The sequence below is a fragment of the Hibiscus syriacus genome, unplaced genomic scaffold, assembly GCF_006381635.1.
Source record: "Hibiscus syriacus cultivar Baekdansim isolate YM2019G1 unplaced genomic scaffold, ASM638163v2 tig00002317_pilon, whole genome shotgun sequence".
Classification (NCBI taxonomy): domain Eukaryota; kingdom Viridiplantae; phylum Streptophyta; class Magnoliopsida; order Malvales; family Malvaceae; genus Hibiscus; species Hibiscus syriacus.
The window spans coordinates 1,513,360-1,540,395 of NW_024061925.1; the positions used below are offsets into that span (position 1 = coordinate 1,513,360).

The 27,036-nt window shown below is 35.5% G+C and overlaps 1 protein-coding gene and 3 pseudogenes across 1 annotated transcript; 3 read left to right on the top strand and 1 right to left on the bottom strand.

Moving 5' to 3' along the window:
- The first annotated feature begins 443 nt into the window (after positions 1–443).
- On the top strand, positions 444–4,040 carry LOC120144418 (annotated as a pseudogene).
- Positions 4,041–5,454: 1,414 nt separating this feature from the next.
- LOC120144428 (ethylene-responsive transcription factor ERF017-like) lies at positions 5,455–6,206 on the bottom strand. Its single transcript, XM_039158483.1, has one exon. The coding sequence runs from the start codon at positions 6,154–6,156 to the stop codon at positions 5,455–5,457; it is 702 nt and encodes a 233-aa protein (XP_039014414.1). The 5' UTR covers positions 6,157–6,206.
- A 2,305-nt stretch (positions 6,207–8,511) lies between these two features.
- LOC120144788 lies at positions 8,512–10,044 on the top strand (annotated as a pseudogene).
- A 6,659-nt stretch (positions 10,045–16,703) lies between these two features.
- Positions 16,704–18,604, top strand: LOC120144797 (annotated as a pseudogene).
- Positions 18,605–27,036: the final 8,432 nt, after the last annotated feature.

Here is a 27,036-nt window from a genome sequence, read left to right on the forward strand (position 1 = left end):
CATTCATCGTAGTAATAACAACCATAAATGGTTGGTACTCCTTGAGCAACCCTTTCAAGACGTTGGCAACATGACAAACATGTGAAACCGCACTGCCACACGAGGCAACTGCATCGCAAACCTCTTTAACTTTGGTAAGATAAGTACGCATGCTGTCATTACCTTTCTTGAGTGACTGCAGTTTACAATGCAAGCTCATCGCAGTCGTTGTAGACCTATTGGCAAAGAGCTGTTGTATCGTAGCCCATACTGTAGCAGCCGATTCAGCACCAACAAAACTGGGGAAGAAGATTGGAGCTGATGGTGGAGAGAAGCCGCGACGCAAGCGCACTATCTTGTGCCACGAAATCCTCAAAAGCATCATTAACGCTCACTTCTCCATTGTTGCCAATAATCGTCTCAGGTGGTGGCTTTAGAGCACCGATCAACAACCGTTCTAGACTATGGCTACGGACAGTGAACAGGATTTGCTGCTTCCATAGCAAGTAGTTCGTCTCATCGAGAACAACGTTAACTTTCTTATGCGAGAAGCCTTTGGACGACTTCATTTCCAGGCGAGAACGAGCAGCAGCAGCGGAGGTTTAACAAGAAACCCCAAGATCTTCGGTGAAAGATACCATATTAGGAAAGATTGTAAACAACAGTATTTAACAAGCAAGATGATTACTTCATTGAATTACACACGCTTATATACACTGGTGCAACTTACATTCCTCATAACTGCAGCTTAACAGACTCTAATAGTCTAGCTTAGCTGCTTAACAAACTAACCGACTCTAACACCTCAGCCACTAGTATACACACACATGTCTCTAATTATAACAGTCTAATAAAGGCCAGTGCAGAAAAATCGTGTTAAAAATGGGAAACTTAAAAATATTCCTTCATGGTGTTGCATTCCTGGGACACAATTTCGAGTGGTAATGGTCCCTATCTGTTAATAATCGTAATTTTCAGCTAATATATTTTTCATAAGAAACAATTCTACTGCAGAAACGAGTTTTTCTTTCTTTGTATCACACTATTTTGCGGACACCCTATAACATGCATGGTTTATTATGTATTGGGACAAGCTACTAGTTAAGTACAGCGGTGCATATATATTGTCTTTTATGGAGCTATTTGATAGCTAACTGAATCAGGCTTTAGATATTTTTCTTTTTTCGGTGGTTCTTAAGTTTGTCATAATTTGAATTTTCAGGATGCTTTCAGATACCTCAGAGGAGATTGTTCCCACTGGTTTCTAACACACTTCTATATGGACCGTAATGACAATTTTCTTATTCAGTATATTCTCAAATACATAGCAGGAAGCTACTTTTATATATATAATAGCCAGCTTTGTTTTTACATATAAGTTCCCATCAGAGGGGTGGTCACTAAAATTGAATTTCTAATAGTTGCAGACTCGCTGCAAGGAGAACTGTATTCTTATATTCTCTGATTATGCCTATTCTTTTTACAGCCATTCTATAGGAGATACCCAACTAAACCGTTAGGGTGGACTGACCTGCTACGGTGTATATATTTACTTAAATCGATTTCATTACTGATGCGAAAGAGAATTGAATAGAATCTTTTCGATCATGCCTTTACCTTTCAATGTCTTATATTGACTTTAATGTGCAGACAAATCCATGCTCATTCTATTTTGCCTTTATATTTGATAGTGCAGCAACTCCATTACCCTGAACACTGTTACATTGCAAGACTTTATCCTTAAACCCATGGACAATAATCTGTTTTATCCTCTTCTTTGGTTTTCCTTGGCAGATTATCAAGGTTTAACCAAGTCTTTTCGTCATGGTAAAATTTACTGCTCCTCAATCACAGCACGGCTTGTAAATCTGAAGCTTGGAATCCCATGGGCAATGTTGCCAGTTTTATCTCTCAATCAAAAGATCAATATTTCTGGTATTTACATAACATGTCTGGACGCAAATCACTGTCTAGGATCCATCATGATACTCTTTGAACCACCAAACGGTAAGGTGTGGTCTTCACCGAATTCTTGAGACATTTTGTAATCATTTTGCAAATTGCAATTAATTTGCCTTTTTTCCCCTCTTAAACATATCTGCATTTGTTTATGTATCCAGGCTGTTCTACACACAGCAGATTTTCGCAACAGTGAGGAAATGGCAAGCATGTCTCTTTGGAATGCCTGTCCCATAAATACCCTAATCCTTGACACAACTCACTGTAATCCTCAGGTTAGGCTTTGTATCAATAATACCATTGCCTTAGACAATAATTGGTTGCTCACTTGCTCTTCAATTGTATGCTTGGTATTTTTGAACTGGCTGCGGCTCTAATATTGATGATTGTTTCATGATTATTTTTGTTTGAGATTTGCTTCTGTGCCGTAGATCAACTAATGTACGTATTAACTTATGGCAATCTCCTCTCTTTTCATTTAGTTCTTTATGCCAACATAAGACAAAATTTTATGTCTATGGTCCACATGTTTACACGTACAACCTTCGAATACAAGATTTTATATTTTATGTAGTTTTCTTTAACTTTCCATAAGATAGATTTCTCATCGATAACTAAATCAAATTTATTTTTCATGCCATAATGTCCATCAGTATGACTTCCCAAAGCAAGAGGATGTAATACAATTTGTCATCGAGGCAATCCAAGCAGAGACTCAACCCAAAGATGCTCTTTCTAATCGGCAGCTATACAATTGGTAGAGTTTCACTGCCTTTTTTTTGACTTGCACAAATACATGCTTTCACCTATGGTGGATATATATTGAATAAGGCCTGCACTTATTAAGAAAACAGGAAAGGAAAGGCTATTCTTGGAGGTCGCGCGTGTCCTTCGTAGAAAGGTTTACTGCTGCAAAGCTCCGTCTATTGGAATGCTTGGGATTCTCCGAGGAAGACATGCAGTGGTTCACATCTAATGATCAGAAAAGCCAGATCCATGTTGTCCCTATGTGGACACTTGCAATCTTCAAACGACTGAAACACGTATCTAATCACTCTGCGGTGTGGAACATCTAGTATTTTACCTTAATTCTTTTCTTTCATGAGATAAATATACGTAATGAGAAATGAGTTTGCTATAACATGAGAAATAATTTGTTTAGTTTCTCATTGTCAGTCTTCTTCTCAGCGTCGATTCAGTCTAGTGGTTGCTTTCTTTCCTACGGGTTGGTCCGTTGGTAAGGGCAAAAAGAAGTCTCCTGGGAGAAGGTGGCAGCAGGGTACCATCAGAAGGTATTTCTCTCATCCATATCTGTTCGTGAACAAAATCTAATTCAACTAATAATATGAAGCTGCACTGCACTGGAATACATATAATGTAGGCATAAGGGTACCAAAAGCATCAAACTTTTAAGAAAAAAAATTAAGTTCCTGGTTAATTTTTTCTTTTTACTTCAAAATAACATTAATTCATTCATTTGATGACCACTAAACCTAACAGTTTTTTTTTTTTTGAACCCGTTAGTGCTACTTGTCATGTCATAGTGTTGTCAAATTTCAATATATTTTTAGGATCTTTTTTTAAAAATTTTGTAAATTCTGCTTGGTGGAACCATAGTGTATCATGTCACAGTAATAACTTAGGAAAAACTGTTAAGACTTAACGATCAAAACTGGTTAAATTTGATTTAATTTCTCGGTTTGAGGACATAATTAATTTAATTTATTGATTTGAGAGTTCAACTGAGGGCAAAAAAAATTCAGGGACTTAATAGGTTCTTTTCACAAGTTTGAGGGCTTTATACGCCCTTAAGACAAAAATATATAGTATCAAACCTTTCTACTCATGTGACCACATCCAAATATGGTGCCCATCACAAGCATCAAACACAGATACTTTAGAGAAAAGGAGTATAAGCAATATAGGGTCTGATTGATCACAATTGATGCTATTTTGCAGGTATGAAGTACCTTACAGTGAACACAGCAACTTCTCAGAGCTGAGAGACTTTGTGAAACTTGTATCTCCAGAAAACATAACCAAGTGTAAATAACGATGGACCAGATTCTGCTAAAGCCATGATATCCCAGTTGCTCTCTTGATTTGTTCTCTCAAGCTGCAGCATTTTGTCTTCTGCAAGGTAAAACCAATCTATACTTTTATCAATTGTAAACTATATAACCATGTCTTATGTAGCTCGTTGTTGGAATAAGAACCATAAGTTTTGCCTGTTTTCGTACAATTAACCATAAGAATATTGCTTTGGCATTATCTGCTACATCATTAGAGACTACCGAGCAAACCAATAATTATTAGAGAATTTATAAATAAATATTCAAACCTAATTTAAAATTAATGATATATAACTACTATTGCAATAATTTATAATTCTGTTTAAATACAATTATAGTACTTATTATAGGTGTTTAATTTTTTTCCAATAATAACAACAATAGTATATGAATATATTTTTTGGGTAAATTACGCATTTAGTATCTAAACTATCGGTTTTGATCCGATTTAATACTTAAACTATCGGTTTTAATCCGATTTAGTACCTAAACTTTTAATTTATACAAAATCACACCTATTGTTTAGTTTTCATTTCATTTTTACCCGCTGTTAAAATTTAATGTGTACACAAAGTTAAATTTTGAATGGGGTACAAAAATGAAACAACAATTAAAGTTTTTAACGTTGTGGTACTAAAATAAAATAAAAACTAAACTTTAAGTATAATTTAAAAAAAATAAAAGTTTAGATATTGAAATGAACCAAATTAATAATTTATTTAATTTATCCTATTATTTTAAGGTGCGTGACATCAAATATAACCCCATAACAAATATTGGTTTTGAGCACGTGTTAAAATTAGAGGTTTCGTTTTGTTGCTTTATAAAATATCCACAATATTGAAATGTCCAAGTATCAGTGCGGCACTAAAAATCTGATGCTCACTTTTAAGGAATGTTTTTGAATAAAATACAATGATTCCACGTGCTTGATGCTCACGTTAAAGAAAAATTTTAGAGATATAATACACCGTTAATAGGAAATTTTTTTTTTATAAATGAGTCGAATATTTTCAAATTTATTAAAAGTAACTTTAATTTTAATTTAAATCATTATAAAAATTAAGTAATTTTATATTTCATAAAATTTAGTTGTTTTGGATATATTATTTAAATTTTTTATTCATTATCGTACAACTTGTTGAATTTAACTAAGAAACGGCTTTAAATTGGTTTATTAGAATTGAATATGCGCTCTTGATCCGTAGATTAATGAGTATACATTAGACAATTAAATTAACCCAGGAACCATGAGTATATATGAATACAGTACAAAAAGAAACTTGACCTATGTCAATGGAATATCATAATCTTACTGTATATCTGGGGGGAACCAGTGACTTTAGCAGCTAAAATTCGCCAAAATTATGATTATCCCAGTGAATAATGACCAAAAAATGAAACACGAGATCAAGATGGAATAAATATACTGTGGCGTTTATCTTCAAAAGTTCCATAGAAACGATGACTGTGAAAAAGCGTCGCAAGCGTTTCCGTCATCAAAGTCGACGTCAACCGGCGGAGGAGGTAACATTTGCGGCGGCGTTGGAGTGTAGAGTTGATCGACGCTAGGCAAATAAAAGCTATAATCGGACATCCCTTGATAATTGGTATTATCCAACATGCTCAAAAACGACCAATCCATCATCTCTTCATCGTCATGATGACCACTATCCTCTACTTGTGCTGTCACCGCTGTCACATCCGACACTGACATCGATGAAGATGTCGTATACTGTTCTGTCCCTACACTGTTGTTGTTATTATTATTATGGATATCGTCCCCGCCGGTTTCCACCTCTCTGGCGAACCTAGCCGCTACCACCTGAATCTCCTGTGGACTAAGCGACCTCCCGCCGGCGATATCTGGTGGGTTTTCTGGGAAATTGAACTTAGCATCGCGGCCACGTAAACAATAAAGCGCCGCGTCGAACGCCCTCGCCGCTTTCTCCGCCGACTCGTAAGAACCTAACCAAATACGCTCGCGGCTGTTGGGAAGTCTGATTTCGGACACCCATCTCCCCCATTTCCTCTTCCGGACACCCTTATACTTTGAACTGTTACTACTATTACTACCATTTATGTCAACATACTCCGACGTCGGTGATGCTGAAGATGATTGTTCGCAGATTGTCGGCTTCACCATCAATTGAAAAGCTTGAAAATTTATTTTGCAAAACGGTCCCTTCGGTTGTTAATTTTTGCTTTAAAAAAAGGGTTGGCTTTGAAATCTTTGAAGGCTGAGCTTTGGATAATGAAAATGGCGGCTCTTTGGGGATGAATATATATTGGTGGGGGAGGGTTGACAAGTGAAGAGTGAAGACCGCAGTAGCAGCAATTTATTAACGTTTTCGTTGAAGATCGAAGCGTGTTGAATTGAAGTAAAGGGAACGGATACTTGGCGGTCTAAACACAGCTAGAAAACGCGGTGGGGGCCGGAGACGAAAACCACGTGCATGAATTTTGTAGCCTTGTGTTTTAATTGGTCTAATTTTGCTTCCTGTCCCTCTACTCTTCAATCCCTTTAAAATTTAGTTTCTCAATTTATTTTTCTGAACTGTCCGAGGTGATTAAAAGGATTAAAGGCTACACTATTTATTCATAATTTTTTAATCTATTGGCAACACTCATACATCTTACAGAAATAGCTGCTCGAACTCGAGTCTTCAAAAGAAAACAAAACAACATTTATTTTTATTATTGAAGCCACTCAATAGATTCTAGTTTCATAACCTAAAGTTATTGGAAGTTAATCAATTAAATATTAAAATGCCACATATTTGATTTTAATGGAGTTCTGTTAATTATATTATCTGATAGATTTTAATTTTCAAATCATACCGCTGGAGAGGTTAGATTCTCAAAAATAAAAGTAAAAGGACTAAATTTTAAAAGCTCAAAGAGTATAGGGATCGAAATGAAATTAAGTTTTTTTTAATAATTCCCAGAGAGTAAATTCGCCCAAGTTAATTCCTTTGAATATTAAAACAAAATTTTAATAGAAATTCATTATTGGTATCATCAATTGAACTTAAAATTTTAAATTAGGAAATCAAACAGACTAAATTCTTGGAAGTGAAAATAAAAGCACTAAATTCGCAGTTCACATTACTCGGTCGGTTGCCCTCCAGACGATGCTAATTAGTTTGGCGGCTGAGTATTCATTTTGGATTTTCTGTTTAATCGATTAGATCCCGCGATTCAGTTATTTAAAAAAAAATCAAAATATTATTTTTTTTCCGTTGTGAAAAGGTGAGACATAAAACAGAAATAAATAAATGTAAGTATTTTTGTTTATTAACTTTTCTAATAGGTCTTAATCGGGAAAAAAAAATTTGTAATAAGTCAAAAGTGTGACAATTTTAAAAATCAAAAGGATAAACTACACATTTAGTATCTAAACTATAAGTTTTGATATGTTTTAGTACCTAAACTTTCGATATTTTAAAAATCACACGTAATGTTTAGTTTTCATATGATTTATTACTCGCCGTAAAAAGATTAACGTATTTAGTACTTAAACTATCAGTTTTGGTCCACTATAATACCTAAATTTTTAATCTTTTCAAAACTTAACGTTAAATTTTGAACGAGGGTACTAAAATGAAAAAAAACTAAAGTTTTTAACGACATAGTACTAAAATTAAATTAAAAAACTAAACTTTAGGTATGCTTTTGGAAAAATTGAAATTTTAGATATTAAAACGAACAAAAAAAATTAATGATAGTTTAGATAACGATCATCCTTTAATCACTGAGGTCGATTGGTTGTTGCTATTAATTGTAGAATTAAAAAGCAATATATGAATATATTAATATAAAGGAAAGTGTGTATCTCAACTAAGGGGAAAGGAAGAATGTTGAGTAGTAGATGAAGTGGAGTGAGAGGTGAGAACGTAACGCGTTTGTCAAGTAAGACTGGTAATCGTGGGGAAAAGTTTGGCCTATATATTCCATAAATTAACAAGCATTGTTTGCTCGGTTAAAACATGTTGAAAGACAAAAGTCTTCGTTTAGATAATTCAAGATTTGTTTTTGGTCAAAATTTTAATATATTTCTATCATTCGATTTATATATATATTTCTCGGTTGATATATGACTTGAAACTATTTGAAAAAATTATCACTTCAAATATAATTGTTTGTTAAGTAGTTTTAAAAATACATCTTTAATATAATTTTCAGTTTTTAGATTAAAATAGGATAAAATAATATAAAATAAATAAATTTTTAATTTTCATAAAATAAGGGATGTAATCCATAATTAGACAGAGAAAATACGTACATAAAGTACAAATAAATAAATAAATTAAAAATCTTTCACGCCATTTCTTCGGACAAATTAATGATAGCCGCTGCTGCCTCCGCAGCGTTCTCATCGCCGTCCATTTTCCCTTCCAACCCCCAGTGCTCTGCCTTAACCGCCGTCGTTCTTCTCTGGCTTCACTTGTTCTTTTCCCTTTCTATTTTTTCACTCAGAAAACGAGGTAAAAAAATTAAAATCCCCCCACCAATTCCTGATTGACTTGTTTTGAACCTAAACCATTCTTTCCAGGAAGCTTGAAAAAGCAAAAAAGCAAAAAAGCTTAAGCAACGGCCACGCAGTTTATTATAGACCAAGTTTTATTGAACAAATCAGTACATAACCGGCGGCTACATTCAAACTCTCACCAAATGTTTGATCTTTTGTCTCTGAGAAGAAACTGTTACCAACAACCCTTATTTGGGTGGTTTCAAATTAGACCAATGACTTCCAGTAGACGTGTACAAGACCGTAGCAAGAGCAAACGAATTCACCATCTCGAAATTGTAAAAGAGAAATGGAAAATATTATCAAAGGTGGTGTTTTTTATGGAAGTTATGAAGAGAGAAAACGAGATGGTTATACCCGTGAGGTCATTGTATCAATAAAGGAAGCAAATCAATTTACTGAAACCCCATAAAACAACCGATTTCATCGAGAATTGTCCCAAGTTGTTCGAATTATATAAGGATCGAAGGGGAACCTTATGGTGTGGGATGACTAAAGAAGCTGAGGATTTGTTGGAAGAAGAGGAAAGGTTGATTGAGGAACAATCAACCAAAGCTGTCGAGTATGTTACTAGGATTCTGATGATGTCGGTCGATAAATGGATTCAGTTAGATAAGAATAAGATTGCTAATTTCAGGAGATATTTTGGTTTGCCAGTTGAGTTCAGGACCAAGTGGGTGAATCAGTATCCACAACATTTTAGGGTGGTAAAATCTAAAGATGGGGTGGAGTTTTTTGAGGTTGTAAATTGGAATCCTGCTTGGGCTGTTACGGACGTGGAGAAGAAAACATTGGGTTTGAACAATGGGATTGGACGTCAACCAGCTGTACTTTCGTTGCCTTTTCCTTTGAAGTTCCCTCCTAACTACAAGAAGGTGTATAGGCATGGAGAGAAGATCGAGCATTTCCAGAAAAGGTCTTATTTGTCTCCCTATGCGGATGCTAGGGAGCTGAAAGCGGGTTCATTGGAATTTGATAAGAGACCAGTTGCTGTTATGCACTCATTTCCAACCATCACACTCATTTCCAACGGGAGCTTGAGATGCCGCAGAAGTTGACGAGGCTACTTTTGAAGCATTTTGGCATCTTTTATGTTTCTGAAAGGGGGAAGAGATTTAGTGTTTTCTTGACTGAAGCTTATGAAGGTTGTGAGCTGATTGAGAAATGCCCGTTGGTGTTATGGAAGGAAAAGGTCCTGAGCTTTGTTGGTTATAGAGGAAAGAAGAAAAAGATTCTTACTTTCAGTGACCTGTCAGAGATGGAGGAAAGGGATATAATTGAGGGTGATACCGAGATGGAAAGCATATGTGCGAATTTTGAGGAAGAGGAAATCATGGATGATTTATAGGCTGTTTCACTAACTAATGATGATGAGTTGGAGATTCCTCATGTTAGCAATGCATATAAAGGCACAAATAAAACTTGAGGTTATTTTCTTTTGCACATTTAGTTTGTGTCGCTTCAGTTGAGTTTGAAAGTTCAAATATGCCAGTACTTAAAATGGATTTTTTAAGCAAAGCTTATTGCCTCCTTGTTATTTGTTTGTAAGTGTTTTACTCTGTATTTTTAGTTGTTCTCTTGTTAATATAAATTACATGTCAGAAATGAGCTAACAACATAATATGCATTGGATGTAATAAATGTAAAGATATTCAAAGTTTGAGTAGGCTCTTGAAGCACTCCTCTAAACTCATGAGTTGTGAACTTCCTGTATCTGAAACTGATTGGTGGTTCTTGGTATGAATTTGCCTATTATCTCCCAACAAGTTTTGACTGCTACATTGAGGTGTATGGATTCAATCTGGGCTCTCAATTATATATGCATGAATTCCTTGGTAATTTCTGTCCAACATGGATGAATAGTAATCAGTATCACATACCACATATTTCTTGCTTTTGATGCTCTGATATTCAGATTCTATTTGCAGATTTGAAATTTGGAAGATAGCCTCTCCGTTAATTTGGGACTCAATGGAAGCCATTTGAAACTTCTAACCAATTCTTGTTATGACTTGTTAGTGCTATAGGCTATGAATTTCATTTTGGATTGTGATCTTTCTCTTTTCATATGAAAATATGGAATCTGATTGAAACTCACTTATGATAGAGTTTCTCTGTTGTGCTTGTCTTAGTTGACCTTATCAGATGTGAGCTTTTCTTTTAAAGTGAACACTGTAATAGTCAAACCTTTATGCATGAATTGTTCAACTCTTCAAATATGTTTCTAATTTTTTGTCTCATTCTTGTTCTGTTTAAGCAATCACTGTTTCACATTTTCCCCTCTATTCAGATTTATGTTTAGCAACCAGATGGATTTATATATTTAACTACTTCATGTTGGATATTGGCAAATCTAATTTGCAATCAGTGATAGCATGAATTCTTCATTCGAAAGCTTTCCTTCAACCAGGGATCTGTCTTGTTTTTTACAGTGAGTAATTTATTTTTCTGTCTTTCTTTCTAGTTTACAGAAAGTTCAAATAGTTGTTACCGGTATGAGTTTTCTTGTTTACATAAACTGCGATTTGATTTTCCTTTCAGATTGAACAAGAAAACTCATTCAACAATAGAAAATATTTGCAGTGAAGTGAAAACAGAAAATCTCATACTGGAAGGTGATGGCACAACGGCAAGAAATTCAGCCAATAACTTGGCCATGTTTCCTTTTCATACTGGTAACTTGCACGCAATTCCTTAGACCAAAGTAGAACATTTTTTACGGTTTATAGATGCCTAAAGCATTAGTGCTTCTATAATGATGAACTAAGTCTACCTAGCTTAGAAATTAAATTTGAAAGCTACTGTTATCTAGTTGCTGCCTTTTTCATAATGATCTTTCCAACCAGGAAAGAAATTGAAATTTCATCCAACTACATGGCAGAGTTTTTATATTGCCACATTTTAGATCTTGAAAAGACTGCACTGGTTTGTTTGAAAGCTATCTACTGACTATATAGTCTAAACGAACTTACCCTAGCTAAGTCATGTCGAGGAAAGGCCCCCATAGTCTACTTCTCACCGAACTTTTTTAAATGTACATGGAGTTCTTAACTACACCTTTAATGGTTTCGCATTGTCAAACAGCAGGGGCAAGAGTGAGAGAGACTTACTGTACACAAATAATGATGATGGATAGAGATAACCCAATTTTCTTTAACAATTAAGCTCTAGATAAAGTTATATAATATATAATTAGTTATAATTATTAATGTTTTGATACAGTGTAAGTAGGTTATCCCTCATGTTATTTGTAGATATATCTGCATGCAAAATGTATTGAAGATTAATGATATATAGGAAACGAAGTTATAGAAAAGGAGCATTGAGCAATCTCTATATGTAGTGTTACGATTTCGAATTCGTTATTATATGTTTGCTCTAGTTTTTTTTTATGTTGAAACCTTTTATTTTCTTCTAAATGCTTGGACAATGGATTTTGATGTGTTGGGTATTCGTATTCATGAAGCTTCAATTTCCATTACTTTTTTGCTTCATTTATTTATTAATTGAAAACCATGTCAATTAAGATATCCAATAAACTAGTAAACTTTGTAGTAGTAGTAGCAGTAGTATTTATTCCAAGTAAAGATGGTAGCTAGACAATGCACAGGGCTAAACAGCTAATGACAGGTCTGGAAACCTTAAGGCAGTTGGAAACCTTACAACTAGATCACCAAGTTGGTTCCTACATTAACTATACTCTACCCACCACTTTACAACTAACATTATTACATATATATATATATATTTATGCATGTATGTATATAAGCCTGGATCTTTATCATCCTAGCATTAATCCTGGCTGTAACATGGCTAGAAATGAGCAAGTTCTCTTGTCAGCGGAGATCATAAACTGTGGGATCGAGTCCTCCAGGCCTAACATGTTGAAAGTATTGTTAAAAGTTCAAAGATTGGCAACCAACTTTGAAAAAATGGTTTTCAAAGTTTGGTAAATGTTTTTTTGAAAAATTGTTTTTCAAAGTTTGGTAGATGTCTATTGAAAATGATAATGGGATAATTACAAATAGTCACTGCACTTCAGGGTATTTACAAGATTAGTCCTTAAGCTTCAACTATAAATACCCTTGCTCATTTAGCTTCAAAATCATCCCAAATTATTTCTTTCTCCCAATACTAGAGAGTTTTCTTGTGAGTAGTGAGTGTTTTGTAAACACCTGTAAATTTTCTCTCTTTAGTGAAAGATCTGCAGTAGTCCGGAGACGTAGGCATAATTGGCTGAACTCCGTTATCAATTTCGGGTATTATTTTTTCGCTTTTATTTCGTATTCTCACTAATCTGGTTATAGGGAAATTACTTGTTCTCGTTTTATTTCCTAACAACTGGCATCAGAGCTTTTGGATGTGAATTTTGTAAATTTTTTTGCGATGTTAGTATTCATTACTATTCATTTGAATAGTGAATTTCGTGAATAGTAAAATTTTGTCGGGGATACGAATTTGTCGACGGAGGTGTTCTAATACATGGTGGTTTGCAAGAAATTGTCAGAAACGATCCAAACGAAGCCAGATTCGAGTAGGAGCGATGGCTGCAGACGAAGGGACGGTGAAAATTGAAAAGTTCGATGGTGCGGACTTTGGCTTTTGGATGATGCAAATTAAAGATTTTTTGTACCAGAAAAATCTATATCAACCTCTCTCAGGAAAACAACCAAAGGGCATGAAGAATGAAGACTGGGCTCTTCTCGACAGACAAGCTCTCGGAGTTATCCGACTGACATTATCCCGCAATGTTGCTTTCAACATAGCAAAGGAAAAGACCACGGCAGGTCTTATGGCGGCTCTCTCTAGTATGTATGAGAAGCCATCAACCTCAAACAAAGTTCACTTGATGAGGCGATTATTCAATTTGCGGATGGCGGAAGGGGCATCAGTAGCTCAACGCTTAAATGAACTCAACATAATTACAACCCAGTTGAGTTCCGTGGAAATTGAATTCGATGATGATGTTCGAGCTTTAATTATCTTATCATCTCTACCAAACAGTTGGAATGCTACTGTTACAACAGTCAGCAGCTCGTCGGGAAACAGCAAATTAAAATTTGACGATGTTCGGGATCTGGTATTGAGTGAAGAAATTCGACGGAGAGAATCGGGTGAAGCATCAAGCTCCTCAGCCTTGCACACGGAGTCTAGAGGGAGAACTTCATAAAGAAATTCAAATCGTGGCAGATCGAAATCTAGAAAGGGAAAATCAAGAACGAGAAAGAAAAATTTTATCTGTTATAATTGTGGCAAGAAGGGATCACTTTAAAAGAGATTGTCGAACACTGAAGAAAGATACCGACGCACAGGAAACCAACATGACAGAGGAGATAGGTGATGCCATGATTCTAAGCGTCAACAGTCCGATTGAATCATGGATCTTTGATTCAGGGGCATCTTTCCACTCCACCCCATGCCAAGAAAAACATGGAGATCTATGTCAGTGTTGATTTTGAGAAGGTTAATCTAGCTGATGATGAAACCTTGAAGATCGTCGGAAAAGGAGACATCCGACTAAAGTTGTCAAACCAGACCACCTGGAAGCTGACAGGAGTGAGACATATTCCTGGCTTCAAAAGAAATTTGATTTATGTGAGACAGCTTGATGGAGAATGATATAGTACAACCTTTTCAGGCTGTGAATGGAAGATTAACAAAGGAGCACTCGTCATTGCTCTATGTAACCTCAAATTTAGAGAATATCATTGCAGTAGCAGATGCTGATGGAAAATCAAACTTATGACACCCAAGGCTTGGCCATATGAGCGAGAAAGGGAAGACACTTTTGTCAAAAGGAAAGCTGTCGGATCTAAAGAATATAGATGTCGGACTATGTGAGGATTGCATCTTTGGCAAACAAAAGAAAGTCAGTTTTGCAAAGATTGACAAAACACCCAAGGCTGAAAGTTAGAGTTGGTTCATACTGATGTATGATGACCATCTCCAGTTCCATCTCTTGCGGGCTCACTATATTATGTCACCTTCATCGATGATTCTACAAGGAATGTGTGAGTTTATTTTCTTAAGAAGAAATCATAAGTCTTTGATACCTTCAGAAAATAGAAGGTCATGGTGGAAAATGAGACTGGTTTGAAAGTCAAGCGATTGAGGTTTGATAATGGAGGAGAGTACAAAAATAGTAGATTCAGAGATTTCTGCACAAACAATGGGATCAAGATGAGGACAACAGTTCCCATGACACCGCAGCAGAATGGCGTAGCAGAGCGCATGAACAGAACTCTGAATGAACGTGCCAGAAGCATGAGGATACATGCCGGCTTACCCAAATTACTATGGGCTGAAGCTATCAACACTGCAGCTTACTTGATCAACCGTGGGCCCTCAGTTCTTTTGGATGGTAGAATATCAGAGGAAGTTTGGAGCAAGAAAGAAATAAATCTTTCCAACTTAAGAGTGTTTGGTTGTATTTCTTATGTACACGTAAATTCTGCTGAAAGAAGTAAACTTGATGTCAAATCAATAAATGCGTCTTTGTTGGATATGGTGGTGATGAGTTCGGTTACCGGTTTTGGGATTACAAAAATCAAAAGATCATCAGAAGCAGAGATGTCATTTTCAATGAGAATGTGATGTACAAAGACAGGTCAACCATAGAATCAAGTAGCTCCAATACCGAAGCTGAAACAAAGGAATTTGTTGAGTTCAAGGAGATTTCTGGAAATGATGTTCAAATTAGTCCTAAAGCAGTTCAAGAAGAACCAGACACACCGGAATTAAGACGCTCCTCTAGAATTCCTAAATCAACACAGCGTTATTCGCATTCTTTGCACTATTTGTTGCTGACTCACAATGGTGAACCAGAGTGCTATGATGAAGCAATGCAGGTGGAAGATTCAGTCAAGTGGGAGTCTTCTATGAAAGATGAGATGGACTAACTTATGTTAAATCAGACGTGGGAATTAGTTGAATTACTACCAGGCAAGAAAGCGCTCCATAACAAGTGGATTTACAGGAACAAAGAAGAGCACGATGGAAGGAAACACTACAAAGCAAGATTGATTGTCAAAGGTTTTCAGCAAAAAGAAGGTATTGACTACAATGAAATTTTCTCTCCAGTCGTGAAACTATCTACAATCAGATTGGTGTTGAAAATTGTAACTGCAGAAAATCTACATCTTGAGCAGTTAGATGTAAAGACAGTTTTCCTTCATGGTGATTTGGAGAAAGAAATCTATATGAGACAACCAGAAGTCTTCATAAAGGCAGACAAGAAAAACCTGGTATGCAGATTGAAGAAGAGCTTGTATGGTTTAAAACAAGCACCTAGACAGTGGTACAAGAAGTTCGATAGTTTCATGGGTAGCAATTGTTTTACCAAATGCCAAGCAGATCATTGTTGCTACATCAAGAGGTTCGACAACTTCATTATTTTATTATTGTACGTTGATGACATGCTCGTTGCATGCTCAGACATGCAAGAGATTATAAACTTGAAGCAAAAATTGTCGAAGCAGTTTGCTATGAAAGATCGGTGCGCTGCAAAGTAGATTCTTGGGATGAGGATCAAGAGAGACACAAGTCGGGGACTCTGATGTTATCACAGGCTGAGTACATCAACAAAGTACTCTCCAGGTTCAACATACAAGATGCTAAACCAGTAAGTACACCTTTAGGTGTTCATTTTAGACTTTCCAAAGAACAGTCACCAAAGACGGAGGAAGAACGTGTACACATGGTGAAGGTGTCGTATGCCTCAGCAATTGGAAGTCTGATGTATGCCATAGTTTGTACTAGACCAGATATTGCTCATGTAGTGGGAGCTGTTAGCAGGTACATGAATAATCCAGGCAAGGTACACTGGGAAGCTGTCAAATGGATCCTCAGATATCTGCGGGGTACTACAAACAAAGCACTTTGTTTCAAAGGTGGAGAAATGATACTGACAGGCTATGTAGATGCTGACTTAGCTGGAAATATTGTCATCAGAAGGAGCACTACGGGGTATGTCTATACTCTAGGAGGTACTACAGTGAGTTGGGTTTCTCAACTACAGAAGATAGTTGCTCTCTCCACAACTGAAGCAGAATATGTCGCTATTGCAGAAGCCAGCAAGTAGATGGTTTGACTCCATTTATCTGATCGATTTTGAATGTTTTCAACCAAGTGATGACTTAAAGAGTCTCCATTTCATTGTGTTCTCCATTTCTTTCTACTTCATGTCAAGGCCCCAATCCATTTATCTGATTGATTTTGCATGTTTTCGACCAAGTGATGACTTAAAGGTTTAACTGTTCTTGCATGAATGAAAATATACTTGCATTTCTTGCTATACAAGAAACAAGGTCTAATTTCTCTGAATTTCATCCCTCTACTTTGTGAAAACTGAGAAGTTAGTCCCTCTAATGTTAGAATTTGATCATATACTTTATGAAAACTGAAAGTCAGTGCAGTTGTTAGACATGTGAACCTAACCTGCTGGTTTTTTGGATAATTTATTGCATATAAATTGCTTAGTTGCTGATTTTTGCTAATTCTTTATGTTTAAATTACTAACATGTTGACTTCTAAGTCAGCCAACTAATGGTAAGATTTAACAGTGTAATCCAATTGGATTGGATTCTACTTGGCTCTATTCCGGACTTAGTCAGGGCCCTTGTGGCTACTAGATAACAGAGAGTCTCATATCAAAATTTTAAAAAATAGAGGGATAAAATTCTTAAATATACCTGAGAAACAATTAATTTACGTTTATCCTAATTGCTATTACATTTTCAGGTGACAAAGGAGCAGTTCATTGAAATGGCAAGAACATCAGGCAAGTTTGACGTATCTAGTCTTGAATTCCAGAACAGGATTGTGAAATCATCAGGAGTTGGTGATGCAACTTACGTCCCTAAAACTATAATGTCCAATGAGATCTGTGCAACCATGAAACAAGGTCGCATGGAAGCCTCGACAGTGATGTTTGGTGCACTCGATGAGCTATTCAAGAAGACCAGGGTTCCACCCAAGGATGTCAGTGTCCTTGTCGTGAACTGCAGCATCTTCAATCCGACACCATCGCTCTCTGCAATGATCATCAACCACTATAATATGAGAGGCAACATTTTGAGCTACAATCTTGGTGGGTTGGGGTGCAGTGCCGGGATCATAGCTGTGGACTTGGCTCGAGACATGTTGCAAGCAAGCCCGAACAACTATGCTGTTGTGGTGAGCACTGAAATGGTGGGTTACAATTGGTACCCTGGTCCGGAACGGCCTATGCTTGTTTCAAATTGCTTTTTCAGAATGGGATGCTCGGCAGTTCTTTTGTCGAATCATCGTCGTGACTAACACCGTGCCAAGTACCGTCTCGAACACCTTGTACGGACACGTAAAGGTGCTGATGAACGTAGCTTCAGGTTTGTTTTCTTTTCCTTTTGGAACCAAATCATGGAATTTATGATATCTATCCAAATTTGAGTATGTGGCTTTTTGCATTGTGGTTATACGAAGTACTTTATGTTAATATTTTCTCGATTATAAATTACGGATCAGGTCTATCTACCAAGAGGAAGATGAACAAGGTTTTAAAGGGCTTAAGGTAAGCAAAGATCTAATGGAAGTAGGTGGATATGCACTGAAAACCAACATCACCACATTGGGGCCATTGCTACCCTTCTCCGAGCAACTTTTCTTCTTTGCTAAGTTAATTTGGTGACACTTTTTCGGCGGCGATAACACCAAAGCATCATTGTCACCATCCTCAAAGCCTTACATCCCCGACTATAAACTTGCATTCAAGCACTTTTGTGTGCATGCTGTGAGCAAGTCCGTGCTCGACGAGCTCCAGAAGAATCTCGGACTCACCGACAACAACATGGAAGCCTCGAGGATGACCTTGCATCGCTTCAGGAACACTTCGAGTAGCAGCATATGGTATGAACTGGCATATTTGGAAGCTAAAGAAAGGGTTAAAAGAGGAGATAGGGTTTGGCAGATTGCTTTCGGTTCGGGTTTTAAGTGCAACAGTGTTTGGCGTTCGATGCGTCGTGTTAGTAAGCCGTCGAGGGATAATCCTTGGCTTGACTGCATTGATAGATACCCTTTGGCACCTTAAAACTGCCATGGCTGGTTAATAATAATGGGGTTTGAATGAGTATTTGAGATATTTATATAATACATTTAGTTTTAAAACTTTATGATAATATGTCGTTATTTGATTCGTCCACAATACATAAAATAAAATTATACATTTTGAATGCATCAAATATCAATCCATCATTTAGTTACATGAAAAAGATTTGATGAATGTTAAAAGACTAAGAGAGCCATATATTATTTGTAATTATAATAATATTATATTAGAACCGTAAATATTAATGTTAAAATCTCGAATCTTATGTTATAAAATCATATATATTACAATTGAATCACGCTCATAATTTCGGCATATATTACTTTAGTATTTGTTTAATACATGTATATAGAACATGGTCATATATATATATATATATGATTTATTATAATCATTTTTTTATCAATATGTGGTAAATACAAGATAATATTTATTCAAAGATAAATCTTAATATTTTGGATATTAAATGCTTATGCTTTTAACATTCATAGTGTTTGAACTTAGGTTCTCAGAATAACAATAATTCTTTTATCACAGAAGCAAGATGTCACTTGGTTTGTGTTATTATTATTATTATATATATTATTATTAAAAATTAAATTTGATTTTTAGAATGTTGGCAAACATCGAGATGACAAATTGCAAATACTTGGCAAACTATATAAAAATGTGGTAATATGGGGAGTCGGCAAATCTTGGATTAAAGGAGCAACAAATCATCACCTGGAGGATGAAGTAGCAGCAGCTTAAAATTCAAGTATGGCAAGTAATTTGTGCTTAATTATTAAGAAGACTTCAAAGCGGTGGTGACTTGGCAGCAAACTGATGGATTACAAAATTAAAGACAAGCACGTCATTGAATCTTGAAGCTTCACGAGACGGTTTGGATCTTTTATATATGTGTGTGTGTGTGTTCCATTAGGCTTAGGAATGTAATGTAATGTGTGCGTAATACATGTACGAGTGAGAGAAACACGAGAGTAAGAGTGAAAGCTTAGCAAAGTTATATCGGTAAACTAACCACATACGGTTAGTGTTGTATGTAATATCGTTATATCGAATTTTGTTTCATATCAATATTATTTAGGTTATTAAAATATATTGAATGTCCACTATGCTTCCAATATTTATATATTATAAATTAATAAATTAAAAAAAGAGAAAATACAGAATGGGACAAACATTGTCGTATTTGGTTGTACACATCTACTTCAATCAGAAATGGTAAATGTGAATTTAATAGAACAACACGGCTTTTAGATGAGACCGCCAAAACTTATGCTCTTTGAAAGAAAGACCGTCAAATCTGGATCAGTGTTGAATCTGGAACCAAGAATTTAACGCCCAATTTCTTCGCAACTTCCTACGTAGCTTCAGCTTCACTTACACCGTTTGATCGATTCTGAGGAGTTGGGACTACAACACCACGATTAGATTCTATTTGACCGATAAATTTCTGATTCTTCTTGTTGCGCTGTTGTCCTGCTTTGTTCCTTTTCCCTTTGTTTGGTCTCTTCTTCTTTGGTGTTTTCCCCACATGAGAATCTGATCCTACTGATTGGATTTGATCACACTGGCCAGCCTGCTGCAATGCCATACACAGCTTATTTGGGTTGAGAAAGTTCGAAAGTGGGCCCTCTGAAGACGCTACCACATTGGACTCTGGGTTGGTAACAACTCCGATGGAGACATTGAGGAATCTTGACCCATGTGAAATAAAGGACCCAACAGTAAAGTCCTCATTTTCCATACTATCATTAGCTTACCCAAAAGCAACCCTCTCAGCTTCAAATATCGACCCATTATCAGAACGCACTAGGACATCAAACAACCCTTTATTGACCGGAACCGAAACGATCTGTAAACCCATGGATATTACTTTCCTCGAAGCATGAGGAGACGTTCGCTACGAACCCAACACCTGCAACAATACATACAACTGCAATACCAACTTTTACAACATTCACCTCGAGACCCTCTTCTACATTTAAAACAGCATCATTGTTGAACAGATCTTCCGACTCAAACTGATTCTCGCCCCCAAACCTATTGAATGACGACCACCTCTCATGAACGTCCGATCACTCTCAAATTCCTCGACTCTAGTCTCAATCTGGAAAACACTACCATTAATGATAATCCCGACTCTATTCGAGATACAAGATGATGTTTGAACGGAAACTAATACCCTTGCTTCATCGAACCTATTACGTTTCACAGTGTCCCCATCTTGTGTAGGGACATTTTGGAGAACCACCTAAACCTTCACATTCCTCTTGCTGTCGTAGCATACCAGTCTTTCCAGCTCCACAAACCATAAGCGAGTAAACTCTTCCCTCCTGCTCCAGCATCTTTCTAATTCCTCCACACTCAAGAATTGGATAATCGTTAATAGCCTATACCAAGGACAAACGTTAACGTCAAACCCATCTGATCTTAACGCATCTTGAACAATCTCGAGATTATACATCCTAACAATCTGGTGATACACGCACCACAATCCTAAAAGCTAAGGAAAATGGGCTCATTCTACAATTAGATCCAATCACAAGATTGTTGAAAGTTTGACTATGCACCCAAAGTGCACAATTAATGCACCGAAAAGTAGCTGGAAATTGGCACCTGTAGCAGGAAATTGTTGAATTTTTAGCATGGTAAAATCACACATTTAGTCTCTGGACTTTAGGATATTTATAAGATTAGTCATTAAGCTTCAACTATAAATACCCTAACACATTTAGTTTCAAAACCATCTCAAATCATTCTAGTTTTCTCCTAATACTAGAAAATTTAGAGAGTTTTATTGAGAGTTGTTTTCTCCTTTTTATTAAGAGATAAATGTTATTATTTTCTCCTTGTTAGATCGAGAGAAGTTGTAATTCCTATTTTCTCATAGTGATATTCTTCTACCTTTGCCCGTGGTTTTTACCCTATATTATTTAGGGGTTTTCCATGTAAAATTTGTGTCTTCTTTATCTTCATTTTTTATTTTCACAAATTATCAATTGTGATTTTTTCTATCCAATAGTCGTATTCCGCAACAAAGATGACAGGCCAAGCTACTCAAAGACAAACTCCATACTGCAGTCTATGCCTTTATCAGCAAGGCCCTACACGCCCACATGAGATTGAAGAGTTCAAGGAAGGAAACTCACTTATCCTTCCTCCCACATCAATTTGGATCACCACAACCCAAGTTACTTCCGAATCCAATTGCAAGACTCATGAAGATATGCCCGAAAATTAGTTTAAACCACCTTAAGTCAAGGACCTTGTAAAGTTACCCAATGCTAAAACTGTAAAGCTTAGGATAACTCATTATTGTCGTAACCGATTTTCGTCCGGGCACGAATTTATTTGTTTGGCGGGAAAAGTGATATGAATAAATGGTTTTGAAAATAATTTGGGAGTCGCCATCGGCCTTTTGGATCAGGTAGGTCGAATACCTAAAAAATATCTTTTAAAAGAGTTTTTAAGAAAACATCAATTAAAAGATAAATTGATCTGCGTTTTAACCAAAAATTCGTTCTTTTTAATAATAAAAAGGGATTCGTGGTCGGTTACGTTTAGGGAAGGATTAGCACCCCTATAACGCCCAAAATTGGTACTTTATTAACTATAAATTGTCTCTATTATTAAAATTTTAAAAATTCAAAAATATATTTAATTTATAATTCTACTATTTCAAAATTTTAAAGAAAATATATTAATATACATAAATAATATAATATATTTACTTATTTAGAAATATCAGAAAAGTGCTTCTAGGTGCTTTAAGACAGCTCTTTTATTTAATATTTAAAAATAAATAAAAAAAACATTTTATTTTAATATAGTAAGATATTTATTTATTCAAAAAAATATCAGAAAAAAGCTTCTAGGTACCTTAAGACAACTTTTTTCTTTGATATTAAAAATAAATAAATATCAAAATATAATTATTTTTCTTAAAAGTAATTTATAAAATTAAATTTATAAATAGGAAAATAGAATAAATAAATATTATATATATTTATAAGACTATATATATTGACATAATTAATAAAGAATAATAATAATAATAGTAATGATAATTAAATATGTATGAACATAAAAAAAAGGTAACATATGATTGAATAATATTTAAAATACAATAAAAAAAAGTAATAAAGCTCGTAAAATAAATGAAAACATTTAACTTAGGGACTAAATTATAATCTAATAAAAATTAAATACCTAATTTATAATTAATTATTTAAAATTATAGGGATTAAAAATGCTATTTTCCTTATTTATTAATTTGATGACTAAAAAAAAAAAAAAATCAATATCAGATTTAAAATAAATTAAAAATATATACTCGGGATTAAAATATTATTTATTAAAACTAAAGGACTAAATACGTATTTATCCTAAATATATTATTTAATAGAAAGGACTAAAATAAATAAATCTAAAATTAAAGGACCAAATTAAAAGGATTATAAATTTGATTTAGTGACTAGAATGTAAGAGTTACAAGTTTAGATGGCTACTGAAAGGGTTTAACCTTTAGTTAATTACACAGATACCCCTCCCCCTTAAACGACGTCGTATGTAAGAGGGTTTATAAACCCTAAACCGGTTGGCCCTTCGGGCCAACCATTCATTTCTTCATTTCTCTTCTTCTCTCTAACAGAGAGAAGAAGATTTCTCTCTGGCTTCTCTCTAAAATTAGAGAGAAGCCGACCCGGTCAGCCACTGCTGTCGGGCTCCGATTGCTGCCGCCGGCCACCGTTAGCGGTGGCCGGAAATTACAAAACCCACCCCAAATCAAAGCCTCTGTTTTTCTATATCTAGATCTAAGGTTATTTTAGCTTAAAACCTTACCAATCGTCGTAGATCTAGGATATTTCTCTTCGACGTTTTGGTTCTCTGATGATTTGTGGAGGCTCTCACGACGGTGATTTTCTCGGTAAGTCTCTTTTTCTCTTCTTTTGGTTTGTATTTCCTGGGATCGTTGGTGTAGTTCTTGCTTTGTTGGTTGCTGTGTTCTCTTTCTCTGTTTTTTTCTTTTCTGTTTTTTTTTTCTTGTCGTTCTCTGCCGTCTGTGGCTGTCTTTCTTCTTTCTTGCAGGTGGGGTGGCTTTTATAGCCACCACCGAGGCTCTCGTTGGACCGGTTCCAGAGATGAAAGGCCCGGTGAGTCACCATAGCTATGGTGGTGACTCACCATAGGGCTCAACGTGGGTAGCTTCTCGACGTTATGGAGTGTCGGCAATGGCGGTGGAGGCGTCGGCAGTGGGGCATTGGACCACCTGGCAGTGAGGCGGCGGCTGGGATTCTTGAAGTATCAGAGGCGGCTGGGATTCTGGAAGCATCAGAGGCGGCTGGGGGTGGCTAGGGTTTAGAAACCCTAGCTGAAACCTTACGAATCGTTTAGGGTTTCTGGTTGTCTGGACCGGTTCTGGTTGGTTTGTAACTTGGCCGGTCCAGTTGTAATTATTTATTAAATAATAATAATATATAATATTGATAATAATAATAATAATGATAATAATAATAATAATTATAATAATAATAATACTAATAATAATAATAATTTTAATAATAATAATAATAAATTTAAATGAAAAAAATGATGTCTACAGCTGCCCCTCTTTGCTCATCCTTGTGTTAACAAGAATAGAGCAAAGACGAAAAAGACAATAATTTTTTCATTTGGCTTCTTTCGAGCAGGATAGAAATGTTTGAAAACATCATGCACTGAAGGACTTACAGATGACCCGAAGGTTTTGAAAACATTAAAAAGCTCCTGAAGGCTTTTTGGAAACATCATGCACTGAAGGACTTACAGATGTGGGAAATAGTTTACTAAGTAAGAAAATATGGAAATTGTTTTCTTACTATTCAACGATTTCATTTTCAGAAAAGATTGAATGAGAAACTATGGAAATCGTTTTCTCATTATGTTTTTGAAATAACATGTTGATTGGGTAACATGGCCTAATCTCAAGATAATTTTCATTCTTGTGGATTGTATCCATCTCTTCTTCACTTGATTAATATGGAGATGTTGAATAAATTCTTCTCTTTCTTCAGAAGAGTTCTTCTCATTATGAACTTTCCGTTGGGGATGATGTTGACCTATTTCCTGTGATAGAGTCATTCAAAAAGTTGAATAAGCTCTTGATGAGTTCTTCTCATTATGAACTTTCTCTAGAAAGGCTGATGCTAATCTATCTCCTTCTGTGATAGAATTATGCAAAAAGTTGAACAAATTCTTCTTATTATGAACTTTTTCTTCCTTCTTCAGATGAGTTCTTCTCATTATGAACTTCTCTGGAAAAGCTGCTCCATCAAGTGATGGATTTGAGCAAAAGGTTGAACAAATTCTTCTTATTATGAACTTCTTCTTCCTTCTTCAGATGAGTTCTTCTTATTATGAACCTTTTCTGGCAAAAATAATCCATCAAGTGATGAATTCAGACAAAAGGTTGAACAAATTCTTCTCATTATGAACTTCTTCTTCCTTCTTCAGATGAGTTCTTCTCATTATGGACTTCTCTGGCAAAAATAATCCATCTGGCAAAAATAATCCATCAAGTGATGAATTCAGAAAAAAGGTTGAACAAATTCTTCTCATTATGAACTTCTTCTTCCTTCTTCAGATGAGTTCTTCTCATTATGAACTTCTCTGGAAAAGTTGATTCATCAAGTGATGGATTTGAGCAAAAGGTTGAACAAGTTCTTCTCATTATGAACTTCTTCTTCCTTCTTCAGATGACGAGTTCTTCTCATTATGAACTCTACCTCTGGCAACAATAATCCATCAAGTGATGAATTCAAACAAAAAGGTTGAACAAATTCTTCTCATTATGAATTTCTTCTTCCTTCTTCAGATGAGTTCTTCTCATTATGAACTCTACCTGGAAAGGCTGATCCAGCAAATGATGGATTCAAGTAAAAGGTTGAACAAATTCTTCTCATTATGAACTTCTTCTTCCTTCTTCAAATGACGAGTTCTTCTCATTATGAACTCTACCTCTGGAAATACTGAATCATCGAATGATGAATTCAAGCGAAAAGTTGAACAAGTTCTTCTTATTATGAACTTCTTCTTCCTTCTTCAGATGACGAGTTCTTCTCATTATGAACTCTACCTCTGGAAATACTGAATCATCGAATGATGAATTCAAGCGAAAAGTTGAACAAGTTCTTCTCATTATGAACTTCTTCTTCCTTCTTCAGATGAGTTCTTCTCATTATGAACTCGAACTGGAAATACTGAATCATCGAATGATGAATTCAAGCGAAAAGTTGATCCATCATATGATGGATTTGAATCTTTGCTAAAATTTTGAAATTCCTGTCAAATATTCAACATGGATAAAATGAATGAAAATGCTCCTATTTTGCAAATGTCTAAATATGATGCATGAATGTTAATGCAATCTTCATTTGACTTCAAAATGGTGAACTCGGTTTTCCTCCACTTCATCATTTATTGCCAGGGTCACCTCTGGATATCAGTGTAGCAACTTATGCTATCAAGCTTGCATTTCTGAAGAACTATCTGATCAACTTGTATCTTTATGTATTCTTTGCTTCATGAAAGTCTCAGAAGAATTGTTTTATTTGTGGAACTCTTGTCGTAGTCAGAATTATGACCTTAATGCCCCATTTTGTCTTGGATAAAACCAACTTTATTTGTTTGGACTTGTGTAGAAATACCATAAAGTTTTCATCTTTGAAAAGAGAATCTGTCATCTTTAAAAAGAGAATCTATCATCTTTGAAGAGTGTAGATGTAGATATGCCTGACTCAGCAGGGATTAATTAAGAGAGTAGAGTATGTTCTGATTTGACTCTTGAAACATATCACAAGGAGGATTATTCCAATTCCTTTCATGTCTCCACATCTAATTGGATCTCGAACAAAGCAATTCAAACCATATCATGTAAAGATGTTTAACAACAACCTATTATTTGATCTTAGTTGGCTCCAATAGTTTCTTGTTGTTAAAATTTCAGCTCTCCTTCTGTGGAAAGAAATCTTCATCATATCTCAACTTCTAATCTTGGGGTTGAAGAAGACAGACTTCATCTTGGATCAAAAATGGAAACCATATGATCACAACATTGGTTCAGCACTATAATCACTGGTTCATAAAACATTTGACAATACATTCATCTTTTCCTGTGGTTTCTGTCGAGATGTAAAACACTTGACAACACATTCATCCTTTTCTGTGGCTTCTGCTCAGATGTTTGTAAAACATTTGACAACACATTCATCCTTTCTTGTGGTTTTTGCTCAGATGTTCATAAAGCGTTTGACAACACATTCATCCTTTTCTGTGGCTTCTGCCAAGATTTCTTAATCATTGAAGCTCTTTGCCTAGTGTTCAAAGCTTTTGAATGATGTCATAAGACCATTTGAGAGCAAAACTCAGTG

Excerpts from the sequence above, each read along its gene's own strand:
- LOC120144428 (XM_039158483.1), bottom strand. The coding sequence starts at position 6,156 with ATGGTGAAGCCGACAATCTGCGAACAATCATCTTCAGCATCACCGACG.